Source organism: Nicotiana tomentosiformis, chromosome 2, assembly GCF_000390325.3.
Source record: "Nicotiana tomentosiformis chromosome 2, ASM39032v3, whole genome shotgun sequence".
Classification (NCBI taxonomy): domain Eukaryota; kingdom Viridiplantae; phylum Streptophyta; class Magnoliopsida; order Solanales; family Solanaceae; genus Nicotiana; species Nicotiana tomentosiformis.
Genome location: NC_090813.1, coordinates 61,800,849 through 61,821,362, shown reverse-complemented (window position 1 = coordinate 61,821,362; position 20,514 = coordinate 61,800,849). Strand labels below are relative to the sequence as shown.

The 20,514-nt window shown below is 34.5% G+C and overlaps 2 protein-coding genes across 2 annotated transcripts; both read left to right on the top strand.

Moving 5' to 3' along the window:
• Positions 1 to 12,913: 12,913 nt before the first annotated feature.
• LOC104102538 (probable purine permease 10) lies at positions 12,914 to 16,297 on the top strand. Its single transcript, XM_009610269.4, has 2 exons — positions 12,914 to 13,059; positions 14,982 to 16,297. Exons 1-2 carry the CDS (start codon positions 13,023 to 13,025, stop codon positions 16,091 to 16,093), a joined length of 1,149 nt encoding a protein of 382 aa, XP_009608564.1. The 5' UTR covers positions 12,914 to 13,022; the 3' UTR covers positions 16,094 to 16,297.
• A 1,071-nt stretch (positions 16,298 to 17,368) lies between these two features.
• On the top strand, positions 17,369 to 18,811 carry LOC104102537 (probable purine permease 10). The gene is made up of 2 exons (XM_009610268.4): positions 17,369 to 17,567; positions 17,665 to 18,811. Exons 1-2 carry the CDS (start codon positions 17,528 to 17,530, stop codon positions 18,789 to 18,791), a joined length of 1,167 nt encoding a protein of 388 aa, XP_009608563.1. The 5' UTR covers positions 17,369 to 17,527; the 3' UTR covers positions 18,792 to 18,811.
• The last annotated feature ends 1,703 nt before the right edge of the window (positions 18,812 to 20,514 follow it).

Genomic DNA, 20,514 nt, shown 5'->3' with positions numbered 1-20,514 from the left:
ATAATTGATATAAGTTCAAGGACAAGATTATTTTTGAGGTTATAAATATCATGTTATTTGAGACAAGTGATAAGTAAAGTCGTGAAGGTGAGAGGGTAAACGAATCGAAGGAAATGAGTTTTGTCGAAATTTGATATTTTTGGATGAAAAACAGTCCAATCTATACTACCCTGTATTTATGGACTAGTATTATACCACATGACCATGATGGTAAGGTGCATGAAGTATATTAGTATTTAAGTAAAATGAGATCTAGAAATTAATTGTGTGGATAATTGGTTAATTGTTGGTCTAAAGTTGGAGAATATGAAAATAGTTATAAGTGGATAAGTGTAAAAATTGTGTTTTCCACGTGGGATCATGGTAACTAAAGAAAGATGTGACTAATGTGTATTAAAGGGTGACATTTATAGGAAAAGTCATGATTTTCAGAATGGTGGCAAATGGGGTTGGACCCTACTGTCCACAAACTATAACTATTATATTTACTTTTTAGTGGATAAACTTATATCGTGAAAAATATATGTATAGCTATAATCAACAACGTTTTAGTAAGTGTGGAGGAAATACATATTTTACTTCTTCTAAATATAGTTTAGAAAAGGTCCCGAAATAATTTTGTACTTATAAGTGTGATGATGATGGTTGGGAATAATAGTTGGTGTTTTACAAAATAGGCTACAGACTAACGCTAATTACCTTGATAATGAGTATAAGAAATGTGTTAAAAATAATTTGGTATATAATCAAATTGAGGTCAAAAGTTAATTATGGGCATTAGTTAAATTTTGGAGTGTAATGAAAGAAAAAAAGAATTAGCTAAAGATAAAAAGGGACCTTATCATAATTAGGTGTGGGCACCTTTCCACGTGGATATGCATAACACCAAATGAAGGAATGACTCATTCATTGTACATAAGTGAACTGATGGATGTATGTAGGAGGTGAACAATTCATATGTACTATATAGGGGAAGTAGACCCCATGGTCCAAGGGGTTATGAGTTATCTGAAAATACTACTTGAATTAGATTAATTCCTTAGTTAGAATAGAGGCAGCAACGAAAGTTAGTTCTTTCCTATGCTATGAAAAAGTTCTTTTACTTGAATTGTGGCAGAAAATTCATTAACCGTAGCAACGTTATTCAATTAAGATACGGACCGTCCTCATCGATTTGACTTAATTGTTCTGTTGTATTGCGTTATTGAATCGGAATTTTATCCAAAGTGAAGTAAGGTAAAAGAAGAGGATTTCTTGGCATATAAGATTGATGTACTACGAGATGCGTTGGATGAGTTGTCAAACGAATTGACTCAATTATGTTAAGGCTATCCTTTCTTTCATTTTGACATGATCCATATGATACAAACAAAACGAGTAAACACGCAACTTTCACAAATGACACTATTCTTAAAAGTACTAGAGGTTCCTATGTTCTTGATTATCCATGTGTCATATTATTCTATCGTCTGTTCATGGGTCTCAGAAAATACGTAAGTTGATAAAGTTTATTTCATGATATTAATCGAAGGCATAATGATTTTATGACATTCCGAGAGATCTTATTGACTTACTTCTCATTTATTGTATTTATTTATACATGTACATTGACCCATGACCAGATGGCGTTATATACGCGTATATTATATGTACATGGGGTATGGTGAAAGGTTATGGTGTTATATATGCATCACCACCTGATCAGCTGGTATACGTTGATGATTTCGCCCACAAAGGCCGAGATGATATGATGGGATGCCCTCAGAGGCTTGATGATGTTATGTACTCATATACCTATGCATGGTATGATATTTACATGCATATGCATGACATTATAAATGTTTCACGATTCACAAAGATATTGAGACTTACATGTTGAGTTCTTTACAGCATGTTTCTTTATGCCTTACATACTCGATACTTTATTTGTACTGACGTCCCTTTTGCCTGGAGACGCTGCGTTTCATGTCCGCAGGTCCCGATAGATAGGTTGACAGTCCTCCTAGTAGGCTATCAGCTCTACGGAAGTGTTGGTGCACTCCACTTGCTCCTAAATTGCCTATTTGATCAGTATGATTTGGACATGTATTGATTGGTATGGCGGGGCCCTATCTCGACCTTTATGACGTTTATGTACTCTTAGAGACTTGTAGACAGATGTCATGTATATGGATACTTATATGGATTTATCGGCCTATTTTTTGAGTGTACAAATGATCATGTCGGCCTTATAGGCCCGTATGTCACGTGTATAAATTTCTATATCATGTTGGGTCGCTCTATGTCTAGTATTCCCTTATATTTTATTCGAGTTATTTCATGATGGCCCTTCTCGCCCATTTGCCTATGATGTCATAATCACTATTCTCTTTCTGACTCTGCGCATCTGCTAGATCCCGATTAAATATGTCGTCTTCGGGCAATTGAGTAAGGACAGGACCTTCAAGTTGCCCTTTTTCACTGCACAACCAATAAAATAATGAGTTTCTCAAATTGATTCAAACTTTACATATAAACTTTATCACTTCACTTACAAATTATAATGTGTTGATATCCCATGATGCACATTATTCTATTGATGATGACTCCCGGATGGACTACCATAATCCAACACATAAAAACTAGGAATGTTCCAACTGGCCGTTGGTTCATAACTTGTAAAATTCATATCTGGTCGGTACCCCCTGGGGAATATATGAGTGTTAATACAAATTCAATACATAAAAATAAACATCGTAACACAAAGGAAAATTGAAGTTTACCACTCGGCTTGTGGATTATGTAAACTTGGGGAGAAATTATTTCCTCGCTCCTCATTCGCCCATGGAGATAGGTTTAGATCAGGCCAAACTCTTTCACTCGGAACCTGTTCAGCTAAAATTGCTCCAAAATAACCACCCGATGATTGAGGGATATCCCTACTTTGCGGAACCTCATTATTGCGAGCGTCTTCCGCCTTGACGTACATTTTCAATATTTTTATCACAAGACATTCCCAGTGTTCATCCGGAGTCCTCAAAAAATCTCTCAGAGTTTCATCGTCTTCGATGTTAAACTCAGCATAACAAGCAACCCATTGCGGAGTAACAGAATACAGATATCTTCCGGTTACTTTAATATTCATCGAACGTTTGCTCACACTCATTTTTTACATAATAACGATACCAATGTATCGTACTCCATTGTAAATGGCAACTTAACATGACACTGTGGAGAACAACTATATCGTATTGAGTTATTCTCCACCACAACCTCACCCCCCAATATAATGAAACCATAATTCTTCGCTCTTCAGACATTATGATAAAATGCAAAATAACTTAACGAACAAATATTTCAGAAGACTTGAAGGATCCTGAATACATTTTTAAAAAATCCTGAAACTCTTTAAATAAGGAAAAAAGCAGTCCGGGGGTACAATTATTTGATGTATAGTGCCTTAAATATGCGCGCTATACCCCTATGAATTATTGGTGTGCTAGTTAAGTCCAGAAAATTATTGGTGGGCCCAACTTTTATGTATAGCGCGATTATTAACCGTGCTATACCTTATAAATTATTGATATTTCAGTTAATTCAATACAAGAAATATTGGTGGACCCAACTTTTATGTATAGCGCGATTATTGACCGCGCTATACATATTATGGTGCTAGTCTTTTTTTTCCACATATTATGATTGCTTGAATACAAAAGAACCACACTTTAATTTTGGACTCCAAAACCCATATCGTACATTTATTGATATTGTATAAACATCAAATACGATAAGGTTTTACCATGTAATTGTCAGCTTGTCACTCATCACCAAAAAGATAGTGGGAGTGGAGTATAAGTTGTAACAACTTTAGAATCTTTTCAAAGATACACTCCCTTGAGATTCCTTCCTGCTCGGGACCCATCGCAACCGTACTTTTCAGATCTGCAGCTCCTATTCCAGCCTTAGATATTTTCCTTGTTGATATCTGTAGGAATCATAATATCTAACTAGTTCAACTCCGACAGTAATGAAAAAGTTACTTTACTTATTCACGTATCGCAAAAGTTGCGTGATTTTTTTGTTATAAAAATTTATTTAGTGACTTTTTTTGTTACAAGTAAAATAGTTCAGCAACTTTAGTATAGTAAAATAAAACTTAAGTGATTATCCGTGAAATTATCTCAAAGTTTAAACCATAAAAAAGAACTGTGTTTTCGAGTATCCAATGAAGTCAAATAAAGTGATTTCTTCAATAAAACCTTGCCACATATTTTATGCCCAGTTGAGCCACTGAATATCAGTAAAGTCGACTCGCAATAAATGAAAAGGAACAATTAATTGGGGCAACTGCAATGTTTCCCACCTTAATGAATTAAACCAAGTTGATTAATTTATAGCAAATTTTGCGTTGTTCTCTGTTAGTCTGAATAAACTAACCAGTCTTAAGAAAACTGAAATTTAATAAGCTATGAATCAGCTTCCTTCGTGGGGGTCGTGGTGGGGTGTGATAAAAATATAAAATGAAAAGATTCCTTCAGCGGGAAAGAAGGCATAGATAGAGCAAACATGAACTCATCTACGATTACAAAGATTGTCACTTATCAAAGTATTAAAGTAACATTCATTAATTACAAATTTATTAAGTGTAAATATTCATCAACATTCTCAACTAGGTTGGTGGAAGGGGATTGATCCAAACTTGTTTTGTCGAAAAATTATACTATATACATAAAGTCAAATTTATTTTTTATGTATAAATAGTAGATATTGTATGCCCTTGTCATGTTTGTGTATTTACTTTTTAATATTCCTAATTTATTTCGTAAAAATCTTGGCTCCGATTGACTCCAGGTATTTACACTCTCTTGAGCTTTTTTTTTTCTTAAAATCAATTTATCGAATTTGTTTTTCCTTTCAATAAGTACTCAAGCCCTTTTGTCAAATATTCAGATGAAATGGCACCCCACTAACCAGTGGTACCCAACGTGCGTTCTAAACCACTAAAAATACCCTCATAAAACTCATTCCCTGGCATCTAACAATACGTTAATTAGCCACAAGAAACTGAACTCTGAACTTATTTGATTTAAAATCTTTTCGTTAATTAAATACGTCTTATCACTCAATGTTTGATTAGAATAATTAAACATGTTATTGCACTATCATCTCTCTTTTTCTCATATGGGAAAAAAAACTTGAACTACGGTGTCGTTTGCTAATAACTTTTGCTCGACTTTTTGTTTTGTTCGTTTTTATCTTTCCGCAATAATTCTTTAAGAACAAGAAGAAAAGGGAAAACAAACAGAAAAGCAGATAGAGACTAATGTGGAGTAATTTTCTTTTAGCCCCTTTTTGGTTGTATTTCTCTTTTTTGTCGTTACATTATTCTCACCTTTTCACTTTGCGTCCATGGCCTCTTTCTGCTGCTCTTCTTTTTACCTTCGTTTCATGGCTGAATATATACGGAGAAATCTACAGTGTCATTATTTTTTATTTAGACATTTTAAGTAGATTTTATTTCAATTAAACATATATATCAAAAGTGTACCAATCAAACATATTTTGCACTTCTTATAAATACCTTAAGCTTGTGTTTGCGTGGAATAATTAATCATTTAAATCATTTTGATATAAAAGAAGAACCTAAGAAGAATTATAGAAAGTTGTCCAAAAGAGGTGTGAAAATAATAATTTCAAATGTAATCAACAATTTAATTGATTAATTATTTTCATGTAAGAAGCGCTTCCAGATTCGTGTTTGAGGTATTTTCTGTTGGGATTAAAAAAATTTGAATGGGAAATGGAGGGAAGAAAAGTGGAGGTAAAGAAAGCTCTCTTTTACTTTGAAAAGAGCAAGTGTCCCTCATTGGTGGTGGAAAGAAAAATGAATGTGCTTATATTGAGAAAACACTTCTCATGGTGTTAAATGAGTTGGAAAGAAAGTAAGCCTCGCTCGGCTTCGGCGGAAGCTTCGGATTTGGTCAAGGATTGATTGATTAATCTTTCAAAAATTCAACCTGGAATAACCCGTGACCCGACCCGGTCCAGTTCTTTTCCGGATTATTTTAAATCCTTTTTTCCGGGATATTTCAAACGTAAAATGTTCCTACCTGTTCCAACAGCCATGGCTGGTTCTGAAAGGTTGCAAACCTTTTCAGAAACAATGCCAGAAAATGGCTATAAATATGGATTGATCCTAGAATCTTTCCTTACAAAATTTTCTAATCTTCTTCTTCTTTTGCACAAAATTTTCTAGTGTGTTTTACAACCATTGAGTGGTTCGCAGTTCATCAGAGTTTTTGGTACCAATTCACTGGTGAGTTAAATCGTTCAATCCTGGGAGGATAATATTCCAGCACCTCGGATACTTGAGAAAAATAATTTTCTTAAGGATACACTGTGCATTCAGTGAACTCGATTTCTTTCTTTCAGATATTATTTCGACATTCTGTTGTTGCTAACTTTCTGTTTCTGTTTTCTGTTTCAGAAAGATTACTGTTTCGTTATTTATTATAGTAATACAGATTGACTAGCAATCTTAAGGAAATTATTTTATTGTAATCTGTATTCTGGTTTTGGAGATTAAAACCTGTGTGATTTTCTACTCCTTCTAAATTTTTCTATTCTCATTTGAAGATATAAAAACTTCATCAGAGTATTAAAATTCAGAAACGATTTGAAGAACATAAAAACTTCATCGTTTTATGTAAAACAATATATAAAAACTTCGATTTTTATTTATTAAACGTACTGTTTATCGTTAATTACAATACTGTTTATTATTCTGTTTTTCGCCATTAATTGAATTCTTTTATTGTTGACAATGAGAAATGATAATTGATAATGGAAATCCTTCTGCGACTGTTGCAGCAACAAGCCCAACTATTGTTCCACCGGCCGAGAAACCGGAGAAATTTTCTGGAGCCAATTTCAAAGGATGGCAACAAAGGGTGTTTTTCTGGCTTACCACGATTGGTATACAGAAGTTCATCAGTGAAGAACCTCCAGTGCTTGTCGCGGACATGCCAGACAACGAGAATTTTATGATTGTTGAGGCATGAAAACATGCAGATTTTCTTTGCAAAGGCTATATCCTAAGTGCTTTGGAGGATGACTTGTACAATGTCTACAGTGCTATGAATACGTCTAAATAATTATGGGATGCACTTGAGAAGAAATACAAGACTGAAGATGCATGCTTGAAGAAGTTTGTGGTTGCCAAGTTTCTACACTATAAAATGATAGATAGCAAAAACGTTGGAACCCAAGTTCAAGAGCTTCAACTTATTTTTCACGACCTTATTGCTGAAGGTATGGTCGTGAATGAAGCATTTCAAGTGGCTGCAATGATTGAAAAACTGCCTCCTTCGTGGAGAGATTTCATACACTATCTTAAGTACAAGCGCAAAGAAATGAAGTTAGAAGATTTTGTGATTCGTCTCAAGATTAAGGAAGACAACAAAACAGCCGAGAAAAAGTCTCATGGAAATTCAACGATTATGGGAGCTAACATCATTGAGGAGACTGCTCCAAAAAGTAACAAGAGGAAGAGGTATTCTGGACAGACTAAGGAGCAGAACAAGAAAAAATTTAAGAGCAACTGCTATAATTTTCGGAAAAGCTGGTCACAAAGCTCCTGATTGTCATCTCCCGAAAAAGGATAAAAAGAAGGGACATGCCAACATAGTGGAGAAGAATGATGACATTGATGATATGTGTGTAATGCTTTTGGAATGCAACTTAGTTAAAAATCCGAAGGAGTGGTGGATTGACTCTGGAGCCACTCGACATGTTTGTGATGTCAATGAAGCATTTGCGACTTACTCTACTACTGGCCTCGAAGAAGATCTTTCCATGGAAAATATTGCAACAACCAAGATTGAGGGTTATGGGAAGATATTCTTGAAGATGACTTCCGGTAAAGTGTTAACGCTCAACAACGTTCTTCATGTTCCTATTATTAGAAAGAATCTAGTTTCTACTTCTTTACTTGTAAAGAATGGATTCAAATATGTATTTGTATCTGACAAAGTTGTTCTAAGCAAGAATGAAATGTATGTTGGAAAGGGCTACCTCACAGAGGGCCTTTTCAAACTCAATGTAATGGTTGTTGACAATATGAATAAAATTTCAGCTTATTCTTATTTATTGGAGTCAAATGATTTATGGCATATCCGTTTAGGACATGTCAATTACAAAACCTTGCGGAAGTTAATTAATTTAGAAGTATTGCCTAAATTCGAGTGTAATAAATTAAAATATCAAATATGTGTTGAATCTAAGTTTGTAAAACATCCTTATAAGTTTGTTGAAAGGAATTCAAATCCTTTAGACTTAATTCATACTGACATTTGTGATATGAAGTCGACACCATCTCGAGGTAGGAAAAGGTATTTTATAACTTTTATTGACGATTGTACTCGATATTGCTATGTTTATTTGCTTAATAGTAAGGATGAAGCAATTGAAGCATTTAAGCAATACAAGAATGAAGTGAAGAATCAATTGAATAAAAATATCAAAATGAGTAGAAGTGATAGGGGTGGAGAATATGAATCTCCGTTTGTAGAAATATGTTTGGAATAAGGAATTATCCATCAAATTACTGCCCCATACATACCTCAATCCAATGGAATTGCGGAAAGGAAAAATCGGACATTAAAGAAAATGATGAATTCTTTATTAATAAGTTCCGGATTACCGCAAAGTTTGTGGGGGGAAGCTATCCTTACAGCTAACCGAATACTCAATAGAGTACCCCCACAGCAAAACACAATCTATTCCATATGAAAAATGGAAAGGAAGAAAACCCAACTAGAAATATTTCAAAGTGTGGGGGTGTTTAGCAAATGTACAATTACCTTTACCCAAAAGGGTAAAAATCGGACAAAAAACTGTGGATTTTATTTTTATTGGATATGCTACAAACAATAAAGCATGTCAGTTTTTGGTTCATAAATCTAATAATCCCGAAATTTATGTTAATACGGTAATTGAATTAGATAATGCTGAATTCTTTGAAAGCATCTATCCGTATAAAACTGAATGCGAGTCCTTAAGTGAAAAACCTAAACGACCACGGGAAGAACCAAAGGAAAATACTCCAAGTAAAGAAGATCCAAGGTGTAGTAAACGTCAAAGAACATCTACTTCCTTTTGGACAAGATTTTGTGACATTCTTGCTTGAAAATGAGCATCAAGCTTTCAAAGCAGCTATGTCATCTTCTGATTCAGTATTTTGGAAAGAGGCAGTCAATAGTGAGATTCAATCAATTTTGGATAACCATACATGGGAATTGATTGATCTTCCTCCAGGAAATAAGCCTTTAGGTTCGAAATGGGTCTTTAAATGGAAAATAAAAGTTGATGGTACTATTGACAAATATAAGGCAAGACTTGTTATCAAAGGTTATAGATAAAAGGAAGGCCTTGATTACTTTGAAACTTACTCTCCAGTAATGAGGATAACATCTATTAGGGTGTTAGTGGCACTGGCGGCCGTATATGGTCTTGAAATTCATTTGCGAATTGGAGAAAGAAATTTACATGGAACAATCTGGGAGTTTTGTGGTTCGAGGTAAAGAAAAGAAAGTGTGCAAACTTGTTAAGTCGCTTTATGGACTTAAACAAGCACCCAAACAATGGCATGCCAAATTTGACCAAACAATGTTGGCAAGTGGGTTTAAAATCAACGAGTGAGACAAATGTGTTTATATTAAAAATACTCCAGGTCATGAAGTCATTATTTATTTATATGTTGATGACATGCTGTTAATGAGCTAAAATATTACAGATATAAATGTTACTAAGTGTATGTTGGCTAGCAAATTCGACATGAAGGACTTAAGAGTTGCTGATGTGATATTAGGAATTAGAATTCACAAGACTCTACAAGGTCTAGCATTATCACAGTCTCACTATATTGAAAAAGTACTTGACAAGTTCAAGTATTTGGATTTCAAGATTGCCAAGACACCAATTGACATGAGTTATGCACTTCAAAAGAATGAAGGTGAAAGTGACTCACAACTGGACTATGCAAGAGTATTGGAAAGTTTGATGTATATCATGAATTATACGCGACCAGATATAGCATGTGCTATTAGCAAACAGAGTCGGTTTACAAGTAATCCCAATCAAATACATTGGATGGCAATGAAACGAGTTTTGGGGTATCTGAAACATATCCAAAATTATGCTTTGTAGTATAACAAATATCCCTCGGTGATCGAGGGATATAGTGATGCAAATTGGATTACCGGATCATCTAAAGTTAAATTCACAAGTGGATATGTTTTCACAATTGGGGGTGGAGCAGTATCTTGGAAATCATCCAAACAAACGTGCATCACCCGTTCTACAATGGAATCTAAATTCATAGTTTTAGACACGGCCGGTGAAGAAGCTTAATGGCTTCGGAATTTCTTGAAAAATATTCCATTTTGGTCCAAACCTTTGGCACCTATATGTATACATTGTGACAGTCAAGCGGCAATAGGCAGGGCAGAGAGCATTGTGTATAACAGAAAATCTCGTCATATACGACGGAGACACAATACCATTAGACAACTACTCTCCAGTGGTGTTATCACGATTGACTACGTAAAGTCAAGAGATAACGTGTCGGATCCACTTACAAAAGGCCTATCTAGAGAGACAGTTAAAAGATCATCGAAGGAAATAAGGTTAAGGCCTACGACAAGTCATCATGGGCGGTAACTCTACCTAGCAAACTGGAGATCCCAAGAGCTAGGTTCAAAGAGATCAAACAAAGTTATGAATGACGGTTCAACATTGTCAAATAACTCAACCCATTCTCGTGATGAAGACAATGTTCAGAAATCAAGGTAAAGTATTAAGGCTTTTTGATGAGTCAATAAAACTTAAAGCTTTTTAATGATTTGCTAAGTCTGGCAGGATATGACCAGATAATGTGTCTATAGGATTACACGTTTAGAAATCACCTATGTGAGTGTGAAGTATAAGTCGCTTCAAGGGGAATGAAAGTAAAGTCTCATTCTCTAAGCACTCATGAAAACATGCTGTGTTCATGGCTAAACCTAACACAACCGTGAGAACCATAGATGGTTAAGTGTTGATTGTGTGACTTATGTTGTCTAGGTATACAATAAAGCTCGACGGTTCAAAGATATCAAATCTACCGATTGACAAAGTATATCCGATATAAGTTCACTACGAAAAGTTCAAATGGAAACCTACTTATCCAGATGAAATTAATCCTTACATGTAAATCACACACTCATCCACGTATTCCTTTGTCTTATAGACATTCCCCATTCATGTGGGGGATTGTTGGGATTAAAGATTGGTGAATGGGAAATGGAGAAAAGAAAAGTGGAGAGAAAGTGAGCTCCCTTTTGCTTTGAAAAGAGCAAGTGTCCCTCATTGGTGGTGGGAAAGAAAAATGAATGTGCTTATATTGAGAAAACACTTTTGTTGGTGTTAAATGGATTGGAAAGAAAGTAAGCCTCGCGTCGTCGTCGCTCGCTCGCTCGGCTCGGCTTCGGCTTCGGTCAAAGATTGATTGATTAATCTTTTTGGACAAAATTTTTTTCAATTATTTTATTAATTAATTTAATTAATTAACGAAAATACAACCCGAAATAGCCTAGGACCCGCGACCCGACCCGGTATGGTTCTTTCCCGGATTATTTTAAATACTTTTTCCTGGAATATTTCAAACTTGAAATGTTTTCACAGCCATGGATGGTTCTGAAAGGCTGCAAACCTTTTCAGAAACAGTGCCAGAAAATGGCTATAAATATGGCTTGATCCTAGAAACTTTCTTTACGAAATTTTCTAATCTTCTTCTTCTTCTGCACAAAATTTTCTAGTGTGTTTTACAACCATTGAGTGGTTCGTAGTTCATTAGAATTTTTGGTACCAATACACTGGTGAGTTAAATTGTTCTATCCTGGGAGGATAATATTCCAGCACCTCGGGTACTTGAGTGGAATAATTTCTTTAAGAATACACTGTGCATTCAGTAAGCTCGATTTATTTATTTCAGATATTATTTCGATATTGTGTTGCTGCTAACTTTCTGTTTCTGTTATCTGTTTCAGAAAGATTAATGTTTCGTTATTTATTATAGTAATACACGTTGACCAGCATTTTCAAGTCAGTGCAAAATGTATATCGGTATAGTTTGGACATTCTATAAGTGTTAAATCGAAACAAGACCTAATTAAAATATCTAAAACCGTAATAACTTTAGTTATCTATGTATATATTCAGCCTTGTTTCATTGACTTGGCATGACTGGCTGGCCATGTGCATTGCTGACATTCATGATTCAACTATCGAACATTTCAAAGACAACCACGTGGCATAAAAAATAATGATTGCTGACCCGGAAGTATTAATTAAACATTTCCATTTAATTGGCAACTATATTGCACGATAATGAATAATTTGCAAACTATTCCTATTGCCAGATTGCAATCTGGATTAGTCAAATATTAATTGTGCAGGCAAGACCTTATTCTGCAAATTATTTCTCTTTCTCTTCAAGTTGTATCTTCAATGGATGCATATCTTGTTTTCGGGCGGGTTGGGAGTAAGATTAGAAATATTGAAATTCACTTTTTGAAATAAAGGAGGCATATTTTATAGAGCAAATGGGAAAAAGAATAAATAACGTAAAGCATAAATAACAATAATGACCTTACTTTTACCTACGAGAGTAGATAAGTTATTTTCGATGAACTCTTGGCTCAGCTAATCATTAATAAAATAATATGCATAAAGTGAGATTCATATCATTAAAAAAAGAAGGGAAAATAAAAACAATATGCGTAAAGCAAGAGGCAAATCATTGTAAAATAAAGAGAAGAAGAGAGTGCAAATAAAAGCAATATCATATATTTTAGGGAAGCAAAATGTAGAAAAGGAAATGTTAGTGTACTTATAATAAAACTTTTATCTTTATGCTTCTATAAGTTACACTTATATTTGGCTGTCAATTACTTCACTCAAAGAAGATACCGGTTTCTCCAACTTTTCAGGCGTTTCAACTTTCAATGGAAGGAGCTCATGAAAAGCTGCTGCACCTCACTTGTCAGTTACTCTCTACTTTTTTTTTTTTTTTCTTCTTCTTCTTCTTCTTCGTATCAGTCCTCTGTACTGTCTGTGTTAAATTAGGCGTCTACAGCTGTATATAAGAAAAATGGGAATTTCAAGATTTTGGGGAGTAGCTACTTTTCATGTCTATTTACCCTTTTTCGTTTTCTCCCCACTCCACAATTTCAACCTTTAATTAACAGAAAAATCCTGTCATCTGAAAAGTCTAGGTTGTAATTCTTTGTACATATAAATTTTTTCTCCATGTTTGTATTGCCATCTCCGGATATTAATTAAGAGTAAATAAAGATCAATAAAAGAAAGAAAAAGATAAGAGTGAATACTCTACGTTCATTAACTTGGAGTTGAAAAAGTCAGTCCCCAACTTGATCAGTGGGAATTATGAAAGATGTTTTTTTCTGTTTTTTCCCGACTAATTCGCATAGCCAAAATTTGCTGTTCCATCACACCCTCCTGGGTATTTCTCTTTCTCCAAATATGGCAAAAATGCTGTGTTCTGGCTGTTAATCTTTTCTGATACGGCTAAAGGAATCCAAATCAAGTGCTGTAATTTTTTGTTGTTGTATATTTTCAATTAATTCTCCATCTCTAACTTTGATCCAATTTCTGAAGTCTTGCATGAGAACTTTTGAATAGATCGTTTCATCTTTTATCGATCGTCTATAAGTTTAATCTATAAGTTTTTTTCAACACTATATATCGAATACAAGGTTATTATTTTTTTAAAAACTAGAATTTAGTACTCAGAAGTTAACTTATATCCATCGATAGTATAAATATTTTTTAAACAATCAATGTATTTTAACTGATTAATACATTTTGAAAGGTACTATTAAATTAGAATTACTATGAACAGGGATGTTGTTATAGCTGATCTTAGCTTGATATATAAACAAAATGTGCACTATCAGTCACAGAAGTTAAATTAAAATGTTAAGCATAAGTCCAATATGAGTTAGTTACTGTTAAGGACTGAAAAGGGACAACTGATTTGGGTCGAAGTTGAAAAAACAAGTTGTTTTGAGTCGAAGGAAGTATGTTCTTTTAGTTGAATCTTCGGTCTGTCTATCACTGCCTTATTGGGTTGATTCCTTTATAGACAAGAACACCACTAGTTAATATAGTAAAGTTTTAACCTTGCTGTCCTGGGGGTGAAACTATTGATATTCACTAAACACCCTTCTTCCTTTGCCTCCACGTTAGAGAATCCCTCCCACCAGAAAAAAAGGGCAGGGGACAGCTCGGTGTACTAAGCTCCCGCTATGCGTGAGGTTCGAGGAAGGGCCGGACCACAAAGGTCTATTGTATGCAGCCTTACCCTGCATTTCTGCAAGAGACTTAACATGTGATCTCCTGATCACATGGCAACAACTTTACTAGAAAAAAAAGTGAAAAAAACAAAAAAAAGGTTGGCCATGATTAAGACATTCAGATAAAGATAAATATCTTATAAAACATGTCCAGTAAATTCCATTATATGTTTGAATCAAGTTTGGATTTAATGACCTACAATAACATTATGTGGGGATCTTGTAAGAGGTTAATGTTTAGGGAGCACCACTCGAAATACGGGTAGATGCTGGATGCACTATGATTCTGAATCACTTCATTTTAATACTCTTTCTCTTAATATTATGACACTGTTTTAATCTTCAAATGTCAAATGGTTAATAATAGAGGTACAGAGAAGACTTCCAATTAAGTAGAGTAATACACTAGAATTCTAACCCCTTATATTTTTATTGAGATTGTGGCCATTAAGTTGTCCTTTTGCGCACTTGAATTAATTCAATATCAAGATTCAAGACTATAATGAAAATATTTATTCACAAGAATGGGAAGCCAATTTGTTTGATTGATATCTTTCTGTTTTTGTACTGCCCTGTTTCCTTTGACAGTTGAAGAAGCAGAAGGAACGGAGATATCTGAAAATGCAAAAACCAGCAGATTTCAATCAAGTAACTTCATATTGTGGCTCCAAATATTTATCTTCACATTCTTTGCTCTAGCTGGCCAAGCAGTTGGAACTCTCTTGGGCAGAGTATACTATGAGCAAGGTGGCCAAAGTAGATGGATTGCTACATTGGTACAAACTGCTGGCTTCCCTATTCTTCTACCTATCATTTGCTATCCTTCAACCGAAAATCACAATGAACAACAACTTATCGTTCAGCAGCCTTCCATATTTGTTCGTGCGTCGGTTTATATCTTCCTTGGTTTATTTCAAGTAGCAAACTCTATGTTATATACTGTTGGGGTGCAGTACCTTCCTGCCTCTACTTATTCCCTAATTTCCGGTTCTCAATTGGCGTTTAATGCACTCACCTCATTCCTCCTCAACGGTCAAAAGATCACGCCAATAATATTGAACTCTGTCGTGCTTCTCTCTTTTTCATCCTCGGTCATTATTTTCCAAAACGAGGCGAGTGTCAGCGGAGAAATATCTCAGGCATCTCTCTTAATAGGTTTTGCAGCAACCACTATAGGGTCTCTTGGTTACGCGTTGCAGTTCTCTCTAACAGAACTTGCGTTTCAAAAGGTTTTCAAGAGTGGCACATTAAAAGTCGTCATGAAAATGTCGTTTTTTATCGGTCTTTTCGTAACACTCACTTCTACAGCTGGGCTTATTGCCAGTGGCAATTGGAAGGATTTGGGGAAGGAAATGGGAGAGTACAGATCAGGGAAATTGTCATATGTTATGAACTTGGTTTTTACGGCCATTTCTTGGCAGATGTATGCTGTTGGTTCAATTGGATTGGTTTTCAAGGCTTCTTCTTTGTTCTCTAATGTGATCATCAATTTAGGATCTTCAGTTGTGCCAATTTTCGCTATGGTATTCTTGAAAGATAGAATGACTGGATTGAAGGTGTTTTCGCTATTATTGGGATTATGGGGATATGCATCATATATCTATCAACACTATCTTGATGATTTAGAGGCAAAAGCAGGTGAAACTAAATCCTCAGTTGAGGATGATGATTTCGAGGCCTCCCTTATTCAAGGAACTTAAATCTCTGCCTCTAGCTTATTATTTAGGATGCTAGTTTAATCTTGTACATTTGAAGATCTCTATGTTAGTTCAATGTGTAATATTGCTAACAACTGTTGGAATTAGCTGTTTCTAAATAAATATTACTGTATGTATATTGTGTATTCTTTCTGATGAATGGAAAGGTACAGCTCTAAGCTATAATAGAGAAGATTTACTCACTAATTAACTGTTCATATATAACTTGTTCCCAGACAATGGTTGCACGTGCACTGGTGTTTGTATATTGAATTTGCTTCTGGCAATATATTAATGATCATATTCATCAAACAAAAGTATCAAAAGTCATATGCTTCATCTATTTTTTAATCTGTATATCAGTATATGTCTGTCGTCATGTCTATTGAAAGTATCAGACAAACGGATGCTTCATCTTTGTTTTTATACCATGTGAAAACTCAAAACTTCAAGAAAATTGCCATTAGTTTAAGGGTATGTGCTGTTTTACTTGTCTGGTTTGCTGATTTATGTATTGGATATGCCTCTGGCAATATTGATCTTCCTATTTATCAAAACAAAAGCATGATGATAAGGCAGATTACAAGATAGCTCAACAATTTGAGAAACCTATTCAAGTTCATAAAATATTAGGATCAGTCTCCAACAATTTAAGAAATGCCAATCATAAGTTCATAACCAAACGACAAATAGAAAATTGAAAAAAATGTCACTTGTAGGAGTTGTTTCTTCGTTATAATTGCCATTTCTTACGTAGTTGGAGGCTGATCCTAAATTCCTAGTATATTATGAGCTCGCTCGGATAAGTTTCTCAAATTCTTCAGCTATGTTTTTCTCCTTAGCATCTACTTTTAAATTATCTTAAATATAATTTTAATACTTAGGGGTCGTTTGGCACAAGGGTGAGATTTTCCAGGATATCCCATTGGGCGGGATATTTCATGGGATTAGCTATCCCACTTTCTATATGGGATAACTAATCCCACTATTTTAGTATAAAAGTTATCCCACAATTAGCTAATATTTCAAACCAAATATGGAATAAAGTTAATCCCAAATTTTATTTCGGGATTATTATTTTAGCCCATTGATCAAACGACCCCTTCGAGTATCTTTTGAGGCGAGTTGATGGTGGTCATTTTCTTTTTCTAGATGATCTAATTAAAGCATGAAAAATATCTAGTGCCGACAGTTTTTGGTGGAACCCCCTAAATAGAATGCATTGCTTGCTTTTGTAGATAGTAGTTAGTACATTGAGCAAATTTTAAGGTAGTAATAAATTCCAATAAATAATCTTATCAATTTGTTTGACAATCTTAAGCTTTGGAATTTTCTTCCCAGTTATTTGAAGCCCGATTAAGCTCCAAGAAATAAAATAAGAAACAACATATACTTTATAACATCTTTAGTTAGAAAATTAAGTGCAAGTTGCTTTCCATGGAAGGATCAGCTCACCAAAATCTGCTGCATTTTACTAGTAAATTAATTCCTCTACTTTTTCTTCTTCTTTTTCAGTCATTTTCTAGTTTCCAAAAGTATCTTACTATTTCAAAATTTATGATTTAATCAACCAGGTGAGGAAGCAGAAGATATAGAGCCAATATATGAAAACACAGACACATTTCCTGACTCAAGTTATAAGCTCAAATTATGGCTCCAAATATCCATCTTTATATTCTTGGTCCTCTCGGGCCAAATAGTTGTAACACTATTGGGTAAAGTTTACTACGACTACGGTGGTAAGAGCAAATGGATAGCTACACTTGTACCTTTTGCTGGTTTCCCTGTACTTGTCCCTCTCCTTTGCTTTTATTCCAACACAGATATTAATAAGAAAGAACCACAAGAAGTTAACAATATAGAGCAGCCTTCTTCTAGTTATAATTTGGTTTCTGCATTAGTTTGTGCCTTTCTTGGTTTACTTCTAGCAGCAAACAGCTTGCTATATTCGGTTGGTTTACAATACCTTCCAGCTTCTACTTATTCCTTAATTTCTTCTACTCAGTTAGCGTTCAACGCCATCTTTTCTTTCCTCTTCAATGGGCAAAAAATTACACCACCTATACTTAATTCTGTCGTGCTTCTTACTTTATCCTCTGTGCTCATTATTTTCCAAAATGAGTCGTCAACTGACGAAAAAGAAATCTCTTTACCTGGATTTTTGATAGGTTTTTTGGCTACAATTGTTGGAGCTGCTGGCTTTGGTTTGCTTGGTTCTTTAACAGAATTAACATTTCAGAAAATATTAAAGAAGGGATCTTTTAAAGTTGTTATGCAAATGACAATTTGTCAATGCTTTATTGCAACACTTGTTGGTTTAACAGGGCTTTTTGCTAGTGGGGATTGGAGGAATTTGGAGAAAGAAATGGAAGAGTATAAATTAGGGAAAGTGTCATATGTTGTGTACTTGGGTTTAGGAACTATATTTTCTCAAGCACAAACTCTAGGTTCTATTGGATTGATTTTCAAGGTATCTTCCTTGTTCAGCAATGTGATTTTAATTCTAGGGTCTCCTCTTACTCAAATATCAGCTGTTGTACTTTTGCATGATAGTGTGAGCGGTTTGAAGTTAGTTTCGTTGGTTTTAGGCTTATGGGGTTTTGTATCATATCTGTATCAGCAGTACCTTGATGGTTTGTTGGCAAATGCTGCTGAAATTAGAACCTCTGATCATGATGTTGATGAAGTAGAGTCCCACTAATGAAGAAATTTTCTATGGAATTTTTGTGTGTTATTAGCTCAATGATGTTTCTTGAGATTTTGCCAAAATCAATGTGCTTTAACCTCATTCTTGGACAAATGATGTTACGAATTAGCTTCACTCTTAGTTCAGATCAATTCTTCGCTGCAATTGCTTCGATACGTTGTTTCGATAATATACAGCAGTTGTATCTTAATATTTACTAAATGTACTATTGTACTAATGCATTGTCGGCTTGAGGTTTAAAAACCATAATAAGAAAAGGTTTTCTGGATCAAAATACTAATTTTTGACTTCTTTATACCCGTTCACTGGGTTTTAGTGTGGGCTTCTAGTGATTTACCTGTTTAGTTTATTATCTTTACTAAGCTTATTTTCACTTTATTTTTTAAAAAAACTATAAATTAAGATCTTGGGAAAAAAGTGAATAAAATTTTGATGAAAGCGCGCACTTTATTATTATAGTTTCTAAAATTTAAAGACAAATATGTTGTATAAGGCTTTCGGAAAGCCATTTGTTGCCTGCGCCCAGTCTAGGAAATTATACCCAATGACATTGAAAATGTATAGTTTTAATTTTTTGATCCCTGCTTGTCTCATCGGCAAACCTTTAAGGTAAAAAATAAAAAAATATTGACAAGCGATGAATAACAATTGTTAAACTGAAGTGCCCATGGAATAAGGGTAAAATAACTAAGAGTGACACGAAAGTGTCCTATTTGTGCAAATCACCCCATTTGCTGCCTGAGTCCAGTCCGGAGTAGAGCTAGATTTGTAATACTTGGACCATGATTGGTCTTTTGTTATTCTCAAACTTCATGCCGCAGCCCACGTTTACCCCTAGTTATTATGACGGAAATCCCTTTTCGTTAGAGCTAAATCCACCATTATGGCACTGCTTCTCAAATGGAATCCATGATAATTTGGGCTAGACAACAACCTAAACTTGACCTTTGTTTAAAATTTTGATCCAGTTAAGAAAAATTGTAAAAAAACAGCCTCCAATCAGAATTTTGAAGCACGGCGGTTAGAATTTTCGAAAGCGATTTTGATAATCGCTAGAATTTTGAAGCACCAGGAATCCAACCACAATGCTGGAGAATTTCCGTGATCCTTCAGGATTCTTGCTGAAAACTTTTCGTGAATCGTCAGGACTTTCTCACAACTTATAATTACCGGAGTCAACAAATCATCAATGGCACAAAAGTATATTATTGACCATAATTTAAATATTAAACTACAATATCAATAATTTGAATTATGAGTGCTCTTTCTTTATCTGTTATCTTCACAAATTAATAACTATTTCAAAATAGTTCGAGATTGTGAGAAACAAAAGCACATAAATGTGGTTGATAAGACTCAAACTATGGATAGTTCATAAATTGATCAAACTATGGATCACTGTAATATTTCCGTGGAACATGTTTCCTCTAGTACTCTAATTTGTAAAGATACATATAAACTATATATAATTGTTTACCCTCAAAATCGGATAACAATTAAATTTGTAAGTGATTTTAAGGATACGCGGATTAACTTGACACAAAGCGATAAATTAAGTTGCAATTGAATAAATAATGACTAAATAAATTCAAACCACACGAATTGGATAATTTCAGCCTTGAAGGAACAATCACCCTCGAGCCGGATTTACCACGATCGATATCAAGATACAGAAGAACAAGAGCTTAAAGACAGAGAAAATAATAATGTAGTGCTT

Excerpts from the sequence above, each read along its gene's own strand:
- LOC104102538 (XM_009610269.4), top strand. The coding sequence starts at position 13,023 with ATGGAAGGAGCTCATGAAAAGCTGCTGCACCTCACTT. Across the intron at positions 13,060-14,981 it reads AAAGCTGCTGCACCTCACTT|TTGAAGAAGCAGAAGGAACG; the intron begins GTCAGTTACTCT and ends TTCCTTTGACAG.
- LOC104102537 (XM_009610268.4), top strand. The coding sequence starts at position 17,528 with ATGGAAGGATCAGCTCACCAAAATCTGCTGCATTTTACTA. Across the intron at positions 17,568-17,664 it reads AAATCTGCTGCATTTTACTA|GTGAGGAAGCAGAAGATATA; the intron begins GTAAATTAATTC and ends TTAATCAACCAG.